This window comes from Dreissena polymorpha, chromosome 1 (assembly GCF_020536995.1).
Source record: "Dreissena polymorpha isolate Duluth1 chromosome 1, UMN_Dpol_1.0, whole genome shotgun sequence".
Classification (NCBI taxonomy): Eukaryota; Metazoa; Mollusca; class Bivalvia; order Myida; family Dreissenidae; genus Dreissena; species Dreissena polymorpha.
The window spans coordinates 42,986,198-43,000,258 of NC_068355.1; the positions used below are offsets into that span (position 1 = coordinate 42,986,198).

Sequence of the window (14,061 nt, forward strand, 5' to 3'; positions counted from 1 at the left end):
TCTACTTAATACCAACACTTCTATAACATCAATCGGAAAATTCAAACGCTCCTTTTAACAGTAACGCCATGTTAACTAATCGCCCCTCGCAATTCGCGGTTTTAGTGAAGCTGGTACGTGATTTCATGAAACTTGGTCTGACTATTCGTTTTTATTGGGGCGATTGCCTGCTGCAATTCGCCCCATAGGTAACATTATATACGTTTACCGAAGAATCTAGTCCGTTATTGCATTTAACCACTTTGCACTTTGCAGATTCTGCATTTGCAAACAAAATAGCTCCAATAAGCGCGTTCAATCCATGGCAACGTCTTTTCACTGTGGCATTAGCTTCCGAGTAAAACGCAGTCGACATGGAAGGTGCATACAGCGACGAAATATCGGTTCAATACTGAACTATCTACACTTAACCGATACAGAGCATTTATGTTCTTTCGTTTTAAGAAACCAACTGCCTTCGCGATATGGGCGACAACATTTAATTACTACGCGCTACATTTTTTTACTGTCAAAGTAAACATCTCAATGTTCTCTGCGCTACTAAGTTTTTATATGACAATTCGCCCGTGCTTTTCATGTCAGTTTTTAACGTTTTCCTTACACACGAAATACATGTTGTGGTTGTCACTTTCACAGCAGCTAATTTATTTGCGTTAATGTTTTCCATGTAATCAAAACAAACTCGTATATTTCCGTCCTAACAGTAGAACATTATCAACATTTATGTTCCCATTAAGTCGCTATAAGACCTACACTGTGTCGATGTGACTTATAATCCAGCAAATAAATTATTTGAATATATGTATATATATATATATATATATATATATATATATATATATATATATATATATATATATATATATATATATATATATATATATATATATATATATATATATATATATATATATATATCTATATATATATATATACATATATTCAAATAATTTATTTGCTGGATTATATATATATATATATATATGGATAATAATTGAATTTACATGATGCATAGAAACCTTATGACAACGTTTGTCTTCACGAAATCTACATATAACACTAAGTCAGAGTAAAAACCTAGGTCACCAGTTCAAATGATAATAATCAACATTGTATTCACAAACGTTTCGCAGTTATGAATTGGCACGTACGACAATGTAAAGAGCAGCATTTACTTTTAACCCCAATAGCTAAACCATATATTATGTTGACAGCCTGTCACCCTTCCTTATTTCCATCTGTTTTATTCAACAAAGGTGATTGGTTGGCATCTCGGTGTATAGTGTTTTTACGACCACAAAATTTGAGCAAAATCGCCCCAACAGTACTTTCAGTACTTTGATTATATCTGGGCCAAGTTTTAAAATGGTTTCGGTCCTTTTAAAACATGGAGGTAGGGAGTTTTCATTATATGGCTTTATTGAAACCTTGTTAATATTCACATAATATGTCACATTTATTGTCAAATCTTTATAACAAATTGGTAATATCGACATAGTTTTAAACTGAGTAACTTGAGGTCAAACGCTAGTTCACCAGGTCAAGTAAAATAAAATCTTCTTAACACTATTGAAGTTACGTGTCAGGTTAATCTTCATGAAACTTAGTCAGAACATGTGTTCCGTATGATATATCGGTCGCCATGTGGCGGACAGTTTTCCTCATATGACAATAGTGAAAGCTAGCTTACGCTCTAAACGTCACACTTAATGTCTAATATTCATAAAACCTGGTCAGAAAATTTGTTCTAATTATTTGTCGGAATAGTCCCGGTTCGTTGAAAAACATGGTCACCAGGGGAGCTTGACAGTTTTTCTTACAAAGCTATTTGGCGTGTAGATGATATGTTCTTATGATATCTGGGACGAGTTAAAAAATGTCCAGTCTGTTGAAAAACAACCGCCCAAGGTCGGGACACGTTTTTCTTATAGTGCTATATTTAAACTTAGTTAAGTGTTTTGAAACTTAATAATGTTAATAATGTTTGTTCTAATTGTATCTGAATTCCATGTATCAATCTATCAGTTCATTCGTAAGGGGATTGGTGTCCGAGATCAAGGAAAATTTCCTCAACTCTTGTGTTAGTGTATCGGGGTCATTGAAGTAATTACAGTACCACGATGAACCTTTCCAACTATAATCGCGTCGTATGGAAGTCCGTTTAATGTTTTGTCAAATCTTGCTTTTTATTTTTTTGGAATTGTTCATGTGGTAGGCCGCACAATGTACATAACTTACGGTAACATTTGGGTTCTTTCCGCTTGCAAATGTGGTACAATGTGTACTAACATTATTTCTTTTACACCGGTTTGCAAATACATTTGAACTTGTTTGTTTTTTACTTCAAGACCAAGAGCTTTAAGATGAATACCGTTTACAAATTTGACAACATAAACATTTCGTTCCGATGAGTTTGAGAATTTTTGCAATTTAAATTCCAATGCTGTTGTTTTTATTTCCGAAAGGATTACTGGCCGCAGGGAAAGCTATGTTCTGTACATTCAAAAAGTCGTTCAATGGCATTGTGCATGCAAAAGGTATTCACAGGACTTAAATAGTATACAAGCGTCTGCGTTGTAAGACTACGGTTGCCCGGATAAGAATATGTACATGTCCTTAAGGTCTCAAATTCCTTAAATGACAAGCAAGTCCATTTGGTAACTTGAACGATTTACAACTATGTTTAGTGATAAAGCACATAGTTTACTAGTGTATTTGTACAGTAGATTATACATTCGAGTCTGTTGAGGTAATCAATTATTAATTGGAAAGATAAAAAAAAGAGAGCAAAAAAGAAGTCAGAATTACAATTTTCATTGACCAGTTTAAACGCGCCTGATTAACTTGTTTATTCGGAAATTACAGCTACAGAAATATTCAAATCCATTATAAAGAGCCTTTTAGGCAAACACGTTGGATAACACAGAGCAAAAAAAATCCTCAATAATCAGCTTCATCCGTCATTTAATTACCCCCTCAAAAGCAGTGTAACTTGGAAACGGAGAAAATTGTCAACAATTACATTTGAAGTGCCCGATAAGTATGTGTAAGTGAAAATAATTTTTTGGCGAAACAAGAAAAACAGAAGTTCAGCGATACAGCTATGAACCCTCCAACTTCTTGCATTACCCGCAAACAACAAACGATCAAACAACCGTACAATACTACGAATATTGTTTTGAGCAGGCACCAGGTACAGTAAGTTACACAATGACTATGTATATCGTTTGTTTTTGCCTGTAAATTGCTCTTGATACAGTTGAAATATCTTATATCGTAATACAAATGTAAAATTTTACGAGTATTTGCTAACACGTACATTTTATTTGCTTCCACTAATCCGACCGACTCTATTTGTTTCCGACCCTAAACTTATTTTGGTATTACAGATTGAGTTTTCAATCAGATATATTTAATTCACAAAAATAAATATTAATTTTCAATCATTTTACAACAATAGAAATGTCGCTACATAAACTTCTAATTAACTTTTTAGAAAAAAAATGTCACATTCAAATTTGAAAGGTTACATAATGCTACTTCTTCTTTATTATTAAATTGGGAATCTTAAGAACACAAACGACACATTCGTTTAGAAGACCTTACTGTTCTACTTTTTGGAATATATTTGTGGAAGCAAATATTATGTTTTTGACTAATACCATACACAATTATAATTTACCGATACATATTTTTGTATATCGCAAACGGTTTAAAACTGTTTTATATTTCACAGCTCCTTATTTATGAAAGACGAGGGATACTTAATTATCTTCAGTCTGCAGTGATACAATATTGGCTTGAAAATATGTGGTACTCATTGGTGAAAATGCCAGATAGAGGGCTTATTTTGTATTAAAATTTTAACTTTCGTCATGTGACAATGCATAGGTCATCAAAAGCATTAATTGTGGTGCATTTTTTTTAAATGTATACAAATTAGGCCATTTGAATGTCGCACGGAATTTTCGTTTGATTTTGTGTGTATTCAAGATAACCTAAGCTCTGTTTAACTGATTGTTCAAGGTTGTTGATGACAGCCATTTATTTGCACAAGCCTAAGGACCGTTCATAACATTCGTGTTAATATGTCAACTTTTGGTTAACGTCGCATGTTAGTGGGAGTGAATACTAATTTTCAATATCCATGCATATTTTAATGAAAACTTTATGTGTATTATACAAAACTGCAGTTACTTCAACAAGCGCTCGTCTTAGATCGTGACGGCCCAGATAAAATGTGGCTATCAATAAAGTGCTTGTATATCTAATCATGATGCCATGCATCGCTTGACGTCACGCCAGTTGCAGCGAGCGCTGTGTCATCACTATGAACAATGTAGTAACTGGGACTCGACATGCGGACACGCGGAATGTGTTTTTAACAAGACAATGGTCAAAGGGTCTTTTTCAAAATATGGTAAAATGATTTTTTTTCCAACTTTTTGTAACAGATTTAATACATAATAGGAATTGATGACATTTTTAATGCAAATTATAATAATTTGGATTGTTTCTATTGTTGTATTGTTGTTTTGTTTCGTTGCAATTAGTGGGTTGCTTGTATAAAGTATAACATGAATGGCGTTTGATTGCTCGCAAAATTACTTCATTAAAACTCCGAAGGTATTAAGGCATTAAATCACCCACACGTTTACAAAAGTTCAGATTGCTTTTTTAATCAAAAGGTAAGTTGTTCCAGCCCAAGTTGGGTAAACTTTGTTATCTTACCTATACGTTGGTTTCAAACTGATACAAAGGTGCATGACATATTTTTTATCATACCACTACATTTGTAACTGCCTGATACAAAGGTGCATGATATACTTTTTATCATACCACAACATTTATAACTGCCTGATACAAAGGTGTATGATATACTTTTTATCATACCACAACATCTATAACTGCCTGATACAAAGGTGTATGATATACTTTTTATCATACCACAGCAGCTATAACTGCCTGATACAAAGGTGCATGATATACTTTTTATCATACCACAACATCTATAACTGCCTGATACAAAGGTGTATGATATACTTTTTATCATACCACAACATTTATAACTGCCTGATACAAAGGTGTATGATATACTTTTTATCATACCACAACATCTATAACTGCCTGATACAAAGGTGTATGATATACTTTTTATCATACCACAGCATCTATAACTGCCTGATACAAAGGTGTATGATATACTTTTTATCATACCACAACATCTATAACTGCCTGATACAAAGGTGTATGATAATCCTTGCATCAGTTGTATATCACGTCAACAGAGATACATCAGTTATGATTGAAGTAGGCCATTTTACTCGACATCATCTAAAAAATCTTCATTTTTGGTAAACAGTGAATCAAATTCAACAAAACAAACAATTTAATACCAAGATTAAATCACCTTTAGGAACAAAAGTCAAGAAACCGTCAAAAAAATATTATTGTATGCTTTCCATTGGTTTCTAAAAAAATATCAGTGAATTAAAAGTGATAATTCGCTGTTTCAAAATGTGAAAATTAAAAGTGGAAATTATTGATAACCGTGAATTGACGAAATGACGTCCTTATGCCAGCGAAAATTATCCTGCTAAACTCTTTTACACTGTAGATAAACAGTTAAAAACGCATAAAATAAAAAGAAAATGTGTGCGCCACCCGTGAAAATATTATTTTCTAAGATCACTCGTGAATTAAAAATGAAATACCATCGCCATGTTGATATGAAAATGTAAACGTATGTCTAAAGCTTGGCCTTATGGTTACACCAGTAATCAGTGACGATCATGCGCAGGACCACCTGGGCATGTTCCACAATTTTTCGGCATAGCTGTTTAACGTCACTTTTGACCTTGGGTGACCTTTAATCATGACCAGTAAAATTCATATAAAAGTTCCCGCCAGTAGGTTCCAAATGAACAAATCCGAATTGTACATTCGCTAATAATACAAAAAACACTGTACAGTTTGGATGCATATCATTTGAACAGAAATATGAGTATGTTGTAAATAACATGTAAATTTCAAAAAATTAAAAACTGTCATGATACAAAAACATCCTCTAAACATGACATCTAAACGTTTTTCCTTAGTTTACGAAGCATTTTAGCATTAATCACATATGTCTCTAAAATTAAAAGAAGCTATTGTTTACATGCCGTAACGGTCACACTAAACACTACAAAAAAAAAACACTATGTGTAGCAAAGGTACACAAAGTCAAACACATGCACTCAAAGTCCATAAACCCACCGTAACTCTTGGAATGCCTTTTTTATACAGTATGGTCGCCAGTAACGGATCACTTCCGGTACATCGAAGAAAACAATGCACGATGTATTAAAGATATTAATTGCCTTTTATTCACAAAACATTTTTTTTTCAAATACAAATATTATTTACAATGAGAATTACACAATTTGTTTGCAAAATAAAGTTTCAGCATTTTGTGCATCGGCCAGGATTACCCATTAGCGGACCATTTTCTCCAGTATAGAATCACGTGGCATTAGAATGTAGGGGGCATGTCAAAACTCACGAACATGACAGAAATCAGCTAATAAATTAACAATTGCATGCAAATAGACGAAAATAAACATCAAACCTACAGAAAAAACGTTTTTCAAATGCAATATTAAAAAATACCCTTAGCCTTGATCACAGAATTCATATTACGTTTTTGCCTTCAATAAACATTAAATTCAGCATTTAAACATAGTGACTGCTGTTGTTTTACAGGAATTGACAATCTGTTGTTTTACAGCAACAGGTGTAATACACAAAAACTTAATAAAAGCATGGGATTTTAGTTATCCAATAAAAAATAAATATTAATACATATAAACTTTAAACAAAGCTACACACTGTTGTTGAGCACAGGCATTAAATCTGCATAGATAAATAAACTGTTACAAAAGAGTTATGACATGATTCATGTTCCTCAATTTTCATGCATGTGCCATCCAAAGTATCAAGCAAGACTGTCTGTAGTTTACTTAAGAACAAATCAATATCAACAGTTTTGCAAACACAATCACATGGCAAGACAAAAATCACCTCCTTCCTGATCTTTGGCCAAGGGGGAAAACTGGCCAGCTGGGTCCCATGTAATTTTGGAAAATATCTTGCCACCATTTACCATTAAGTACAAAAAAGTCACTGATACATTTGTGCGACATGGCCAACAGGTAAACCTGCAACATTACGTAACATTAGTTATCCCCCCCCCCTTGAAGAAGAGGTGATATATTGTTTTGCAGGATGTCGGTCGGTCTGTCTGGCTGTCTGTCTGTCGGTAAACCAGTTCGTTAAACTCGTCAAAATATTGACTGATTGGCTTGATACTTCACATGTGCATTTGCCTTAGACATTAGATGAGCCCTATTGAAATGTGGTCACTTGGTCAAAGGTCACTGTCACAATAAGTGTGAAAATCGTTTCCGATCAATAACTCATCAACGAATTGACCGATTGGCTTGAAACTTCATATGTGCTTTGACCTTGAACAGTTAATGACCCCTATCGAAATTGGGGTCAACAGGTTAAAAGTTAAGATCACTGTCACAATAATCCTTTCCAATTAATAACTCGTCAACGAATTGACCGATTGGCTTGATACTTCCCATGTGCCTTGGTCTTGGACAGTAAATGACCCCTATAAAAATTGGACTCACTATGTCAAAGGTCAAGGTCACTGTAACGCTAAGTGTGAAAACGTTTCTAATCAACTGATTAACAGATTGGCTTGATATTTCCCATGTGCATTGGCCTTGGATAGTAGATGACCCCTAGGTCAAAGATCAAGGTCACTGTCACAATAAGTGTGAACATTGTTTCAAATCAATAATTCGTCAATGAATTAATCAATTGACATGATGCTTCACATGTGCATTGGCCTTTGACATTAGATGACCTCTATTGAAATTGGGGTCACTAGTTCAAAGCTCTGTTTTAAAGGTCATGTGTCTTCGACCGCGGAACTCTTGTTTCATTGGTAACATGATTCCAAAGATCCTTAGGAAAGGATTCTAATGGTGCGATCCACACAAGACAAGCTACTGTGGCATCATGTGTATTTGTGTACTCCCGAACTGCGTAAGAGGGAGTGTTTGGATAAGACGCAGAATTTTTCAGAGGAAATTTAGATGCTGGAGTTGTCTTCTCAGAAGAATCAAAGTACTGAAAGTACTGTTGGGGCGATTTTGCTCAAATTTTGTGGTCGTAAAAACACTTTACACCGTGATGCCAACCAATCACTTCTGTTGAATAAAACAGATGGAAATAAGGAAGGGTGACAGGCTGTCAATATAATATATGATTTAGCTATTGGGGTTAAACGTAAATGCTGCTTTTTAAAACAAGTAATTGTCGCACGTGCCAATTCATAACTGCGAAACGTTTGTGAATTCAATTTTGATTATTATCATTTGAACTGGTGACCTAGGTTTTTACACTGACATAGTATTTTTTTTATTAATTATTACGCATATATATATTCAATTAATTTATTTGCTGGATTTTAAGTCACATCGACACAGTGTAGGTCATATAGCGACTTTATGAGAACAAAAAATAAATGTTGATAATGTTCTACTGTTAGGATGGACATATATGAGATTGTTATGATTAGTTGAAAAACATTAACGCAAATTAATTAGCTTCTGTGAAAGTGACAATCACAACATGTATTTCGTGTGTAAGGAAAAAGTTCAAAACTGGCATGAAAAGCACGGGCGAATTGTCATATAAAAACTTTGTAGCGCAGAGAACATTGAGATGTTTACTTTGACAGTAAAACAATGTAGTGCGTGGTAATTAAAGTTTATCGCCCATATCGCGAACGCAGTTGCTTTCTTAAAACGAAAGAACATAAATGCACTGTATCGGTTAAGTGCAGATAGTTCAGTATTGAGCCGATATTTCGTCGCTGTATACACCTTCCATGAGGACTGCGTGTTACTCGGGTGCTAATGCCACAGTGAAAAGACGTTGTCATGGATGGAACGCGCTCATCGGAGCTATTTTGTTTGCGAATGCAGAATCTGGATGCAAAGTGGTCAAATGCATTAACGGACTACATTCTTCGGTATACGTATATTATGTTACCGATGGGGCGAATTGCAGAAGGCAATCGCCCAAAAAACTGCTGGTCGTAGCATCATTTTTGAAAGTACCACTCTTGGATGACTGAAAGCCAAAAAGCATTACAATACCTATTTTTTATTAAAGCATACAACCTTATATTGAAACTTTTCTCATACGCAATCGAAATTTTGTTCGTGATGGCCTTGAGAATGATTAAATCACGTATAAAATCCACATTGTGCTGTAATTGCAAGATATGATTAGTTATGTTTTCTTCATTTCATCGGTGTGTTTACTATATGGAAGATAACGCTTTATTCATACGCCGACGAAGTCTGAAGTTTTACGACTCAAAATATATTTACATCAATTCGTTTTTCTTTCGCATTAAGTAAAAAAAAACAACAACATTTAATGAATATAACCTCGGGTAAAAGTTTTGCGCAGTACAACCTTTTCAACTTTTCGACAATCCTTATTTGTCCAGATTTGTTCTTATCTCAATAGGCTAATACAAGCCCCAATATAACATGAGGTCAAGCTCGAAACGAAACGAGATTTTGAAATCACGTCCTTATAGTTTTAAAGAGACCATTTGACATGCGGAATCTTCTTTAATCGTTTAAACAGTTAAGGGCACTTTCACTCCGCCTTTAATTTCGACAGATTTTCGTCTCACACATTACTGATAACGTCTCTGTTTGAAATGAGCGCCGTGTTTCTGTACGAGGAGGTCATTATGATCTGATCGGTCACTACCTACAAGCAGATAGTGACTCGACTTGTTACGAGACAGACCGAGTAGACACGACTGACGAGCTGGTAACTAGCGTGGCATTCACTCACATATCGTATAAAGGTGTAACAAAAAACGCGGGAGTCCAGTTCTCAATGACAGCGATCGAAGAGGCGATGATGTAATTGTTGCAAATCGCGGTTTTTCGTTCTTTAGTTGTGTCTTTAATAGTAATTCCACTAGATTCAAAAATTAAAGAGAAGTTAGTTCTTGGATATTGTTCATGCTGGTGTATATTGGGATTTAGACAACTTCAAAACGCAAAAATGTGCGAAACATTTAAAAAAGAGTTCACATTGTCCAATGTTGGATTTTCGCATTCCGACTCGGATTCTCTTGTTTTTTCGCAGGTAAGGTAACATTATGTATTTATGAAACATTTATTTTCAACCTTTATAGTGATTGGGTAGGTTTGTGAATAAAATTTGTTTTACTAATAATACATGCTTTTTGCCGGTATATTTCACAATACATGAATTCTAAAATGCACAGAAAATGCATGCATGTCAGCGCTAACAGAACAACGGAAGTACAGATTTCCTTCATGTGGATATATATTACATAACATATCAAACGAAATAAAACTTAGGGTAAACTCATTAAAAATGACGATTTGATCTAACGACATCGCTGTCGTTTTTATTTTTTATCATGTTCACTCTTTAGTAACGAAATATGTGAACGATTAATAAAGAACCTTTATGTTCATTTACTATTAAAAACGCTACATACAAATAAATTAGTTATGGTTTTCTTCATAATAGGCTGCCATGTATTTGTATAGAAATAGTTCACGAAACGAGGTGTATACAGAACTAAGTGCATTTATTATAAAACATGGGAAACCGCGAACAGCAAGTACATGTATAACATTTTTACAGTGGTAAATTACTTCGCTAGATCTTGTCGATATCATCTTTTGTATATTGCGTTAACACGAAACCTTTATTTACGAAATAACACAATCGATAAGTTTGTATGTCTGTATAGTGGTCGTATTTCATGATTATAAAGCTGTTGAAATAAAATAATATACTAATCGATATTATTGTCTGTAACGCTCTATGGCAACCACTGTCAAAGACAGAGACCGGTAGTTCCTGGGGTACATGTTGATGTCGTTTTTTACTCCTGAACATTATTAACCAATTTATGCCTTGTGGACACTCCCATCCTTCTAAATTGAATCAATTTATTTCCAAAATTAGGGATGTCTAGTATATTTATTTCTATATTTAGAATATTTCTTACATAAATTCCTTTTAGCAAACAGCGCAGACTCTGATAAGACGCCGCATCATGCGGGGTCTCATCTGGGTCTACGCTGTTTGCCAAGGCTTTTCTAGACGCTAGGCATAAATGGGTTAATATACACATGCAGTAGATGTTATGAACAAACATCCGTCAGCTAAACTTTCATTGAAAACGTACGCCGTTTAATCTTCAATTCTTAAGTATTTGCTCAATACAGTTTGATCAAATATCAACGAGTTTCAGAGTATCAAAGAGATATTATGTGTTACTTTATTAGCCCCGTTTTAAGAAGTCCGATAATCATCATCATCATCATAATCATCATCAGCATAATCATCATCAGCATAATAATAATAATAATATTAATAATAATCATCATCATCATCATTATAATCATCATCATCATCATCATCATCATCATCATCATCATCATCATCATCATCATCATCATCATCATCATCATCATCATCATCATCATCTTCATCTTCTTCATCATCATCATCATCATCATCATCATCATCATCATCATCATCATCATCATTCCCTTAACCGGTTTGACCCCCTGGGAGGGGGGGGGGGGCGAACTGAGGGACGACGATACAGAAAACAGAAGTCAGGTCTGTTGTGTGCTGCTGATAGTAATTCATCCATGTCAAGGGATGTCCACTCTTTTACATTGTCCATCCAGCTTTTTTTCTGACGGCCTCGACATCGACCTCTCTCTAGCGTGCCCTGGAGAACAGTCTTGCACAGAGAGTCGTTCCTGGTGACGTATTCAAACCAAGCCAGCTTTTGTCGGTTGACGGTCGCTAGTAGGGCCTCTTGTGGACCAACAAGTGTTGCAGTCATGTTCCGGACGTACTAGTTGGTCTTGTGTAGGAGATGCGGAGCATTCTTCGGAGACATTTATGTTCAAATGCCTGTATCATGCGTTCTGTGTCCACGTGAAGCGTCCAGGTCTCGCAGCCGCACAGTAGGATGGAGACTACGAGGGACTTGTAGAGCGTGTAGTTGGTGTTGAAGCTAATGGAATTGCTTCCCGTATGTTACTGCTCTTTCATAGAGTCTGTTGGTGAGATCTTGAAGTTCACTGCTGGTGCAACCCATTAGGTCAATGTCATCAGCGAATCTCAAGTTGGAGATGGGTCTTCCACCGATGGAGAGGTGTGGTGGCCATGGAGAGTCTCATGTATTATCTTCTCAAGAAAATATTATCCCATTTATCATCCACATTAAAACAAAACAAAACAACACTCAAATCAATCCGGGTTCCACAAAGAAATACAATTACCGAATATACATTTAATTACGAAATAATAAAGCCATTCAAATCTCGTTTACTCAACGTCACGAATAAAAAAAAGAGTTCAGCGTGGAAAATGTGTTTCAGGAAACAGGGCTCTGCAGGTTAGGGAAGCTTGGCAAAATTGTCAAACACATGATTACGGGAATTTGAATAAGTGTAAACAATGCTCATTTAGTGATATTTAGTTTCATCAAAGATCTATCCATATGTTAATGGTAGGCAGGCAAGCGGGCGGGCGGGCGGGCGGGCGGGCGGGCGGGCGGGCGGGCGGGCGGGCGGGCGGGCGGACCGACCGACCGACCGACCGACCGACAGACAGACAGACAGACAGACAGACAGACAGACAGACAGACAGACAGACAGACAGACAGACATACCGACCGAACGACAGACAGACAGACACACATGTCGATTCTCAAGCGCATTTTTACGCGAGCGTTTGATAGGGAAGGGCACAGACGGTGAACGTACACTCGATAACGATATATGTCAGCGTTTTTGTCATTTGACCTGCTCTGTATACTGAAAGTCAATAACCGTTATTTAAAACACACAAATTTAAACGGGTGATTAATGCGTTTACATGAATAGCCATGTACTTTTTAATTGCGTTTTTAGATTTATCATTGCATTTAATTTTAATAAACACAATCATGCATGTACAAATATACACGATACTGAATGCATCAGCCGAAAATAACGAAATTGCGATGTTCGCGGCGCTATCTCTTATGTTTAATTAACCTTCAACTGTTTAAATGCCATGATTAATAATATATGACGATGAATTATAATTAGTATACAGTCGTGCATGTGGTTACTAAAAAATTGTAAACATTATTGCCGCAGCCACGTAAACGGATGCATGGCGAATGACTTAATGCCTTATTGTTTTGTAATGTATCAGGTTAGATTCCGAATAAAAAACGGCAAGGCTTGCCGGGTCGTTTTTTTTACTGTTGTAAAGCCTGATATATTACGCAACGATAGGTCAGTAACGTGTTTTTCTGTTATCATAACATAACGCTCCCATTTATAAATAAATAATAAAATATAATCGCTACGAATCTTTATTTGTTTATAGGAATAGTTATGTTTTATATGACGTTTGACGTGTAAATAATGACGTCATGAAAAATTGTCTGTATATTTGAAAACAGTTTTTATATGTTTTTTTTGTGTATACAATTTTCTACATTTTGATTTCGAATTGTTTAAATGTGTCTTGTTGAATCTGAATAATTTCTACTGAAAATACCGACTTTATTGTTGATTTCGAGTAAAATGTCGTACCTTAAAACATTGAGTAATATAAACGCCTAAATTGTCCACGCACCTGTGTAAAAGGCCGATTATTGCACATATAGATGTTTGATAAAATGTTTTCACTATCGTTCTGTACTACACATGAACATTATATTGGTAAATTTAGCTGATACATAAATAGAGTTTGGGCTTAACATTCATTGATTTCTTTAATTAAAATAACTAAAATAACTATAAATATGTTGTTGCGACAGTGTGATGAAAGAATAAGCCCCGGTTATCCTAGTTGCGACCCAATTGTCCCCAAACCATCCTGAAATGCACGTCGTTGTACCATTTGTATCGTTGA

General features: G+C 35.3%; 1 protein-coding gene across 3 annotated transcripts in view; it reads left to right on the forward strand.

Annotated features, from left to right (window-relative positions):
* LOC127878343 (uncharacterized) overlaps window positions 1-14,061 on the forward strand; it is a 29,568-nt gene that overhangs the window by 7,693 nt on the left and 7,814 nt on the right. The window contains exon 2 of one of the 3 annotated variants that reach the window (XM_052424877.1): window positions 9,950-10,236. In XM_052424877.1, coding sequence (XP_052280837.1) covers window positions 10,153-10,236 — 84 coding nt within the window. In that variant the 5' untranslated portion in view covers window positions 9,950-10,152. Of the gene's footprint in view, window positions 1-9,715; window positions 10,237-14,061 lie in introns of those variants that run through there. The other 2 variants (XM_052424882.1, XM_052424871.1) reach the window with 2 other exon arrangements.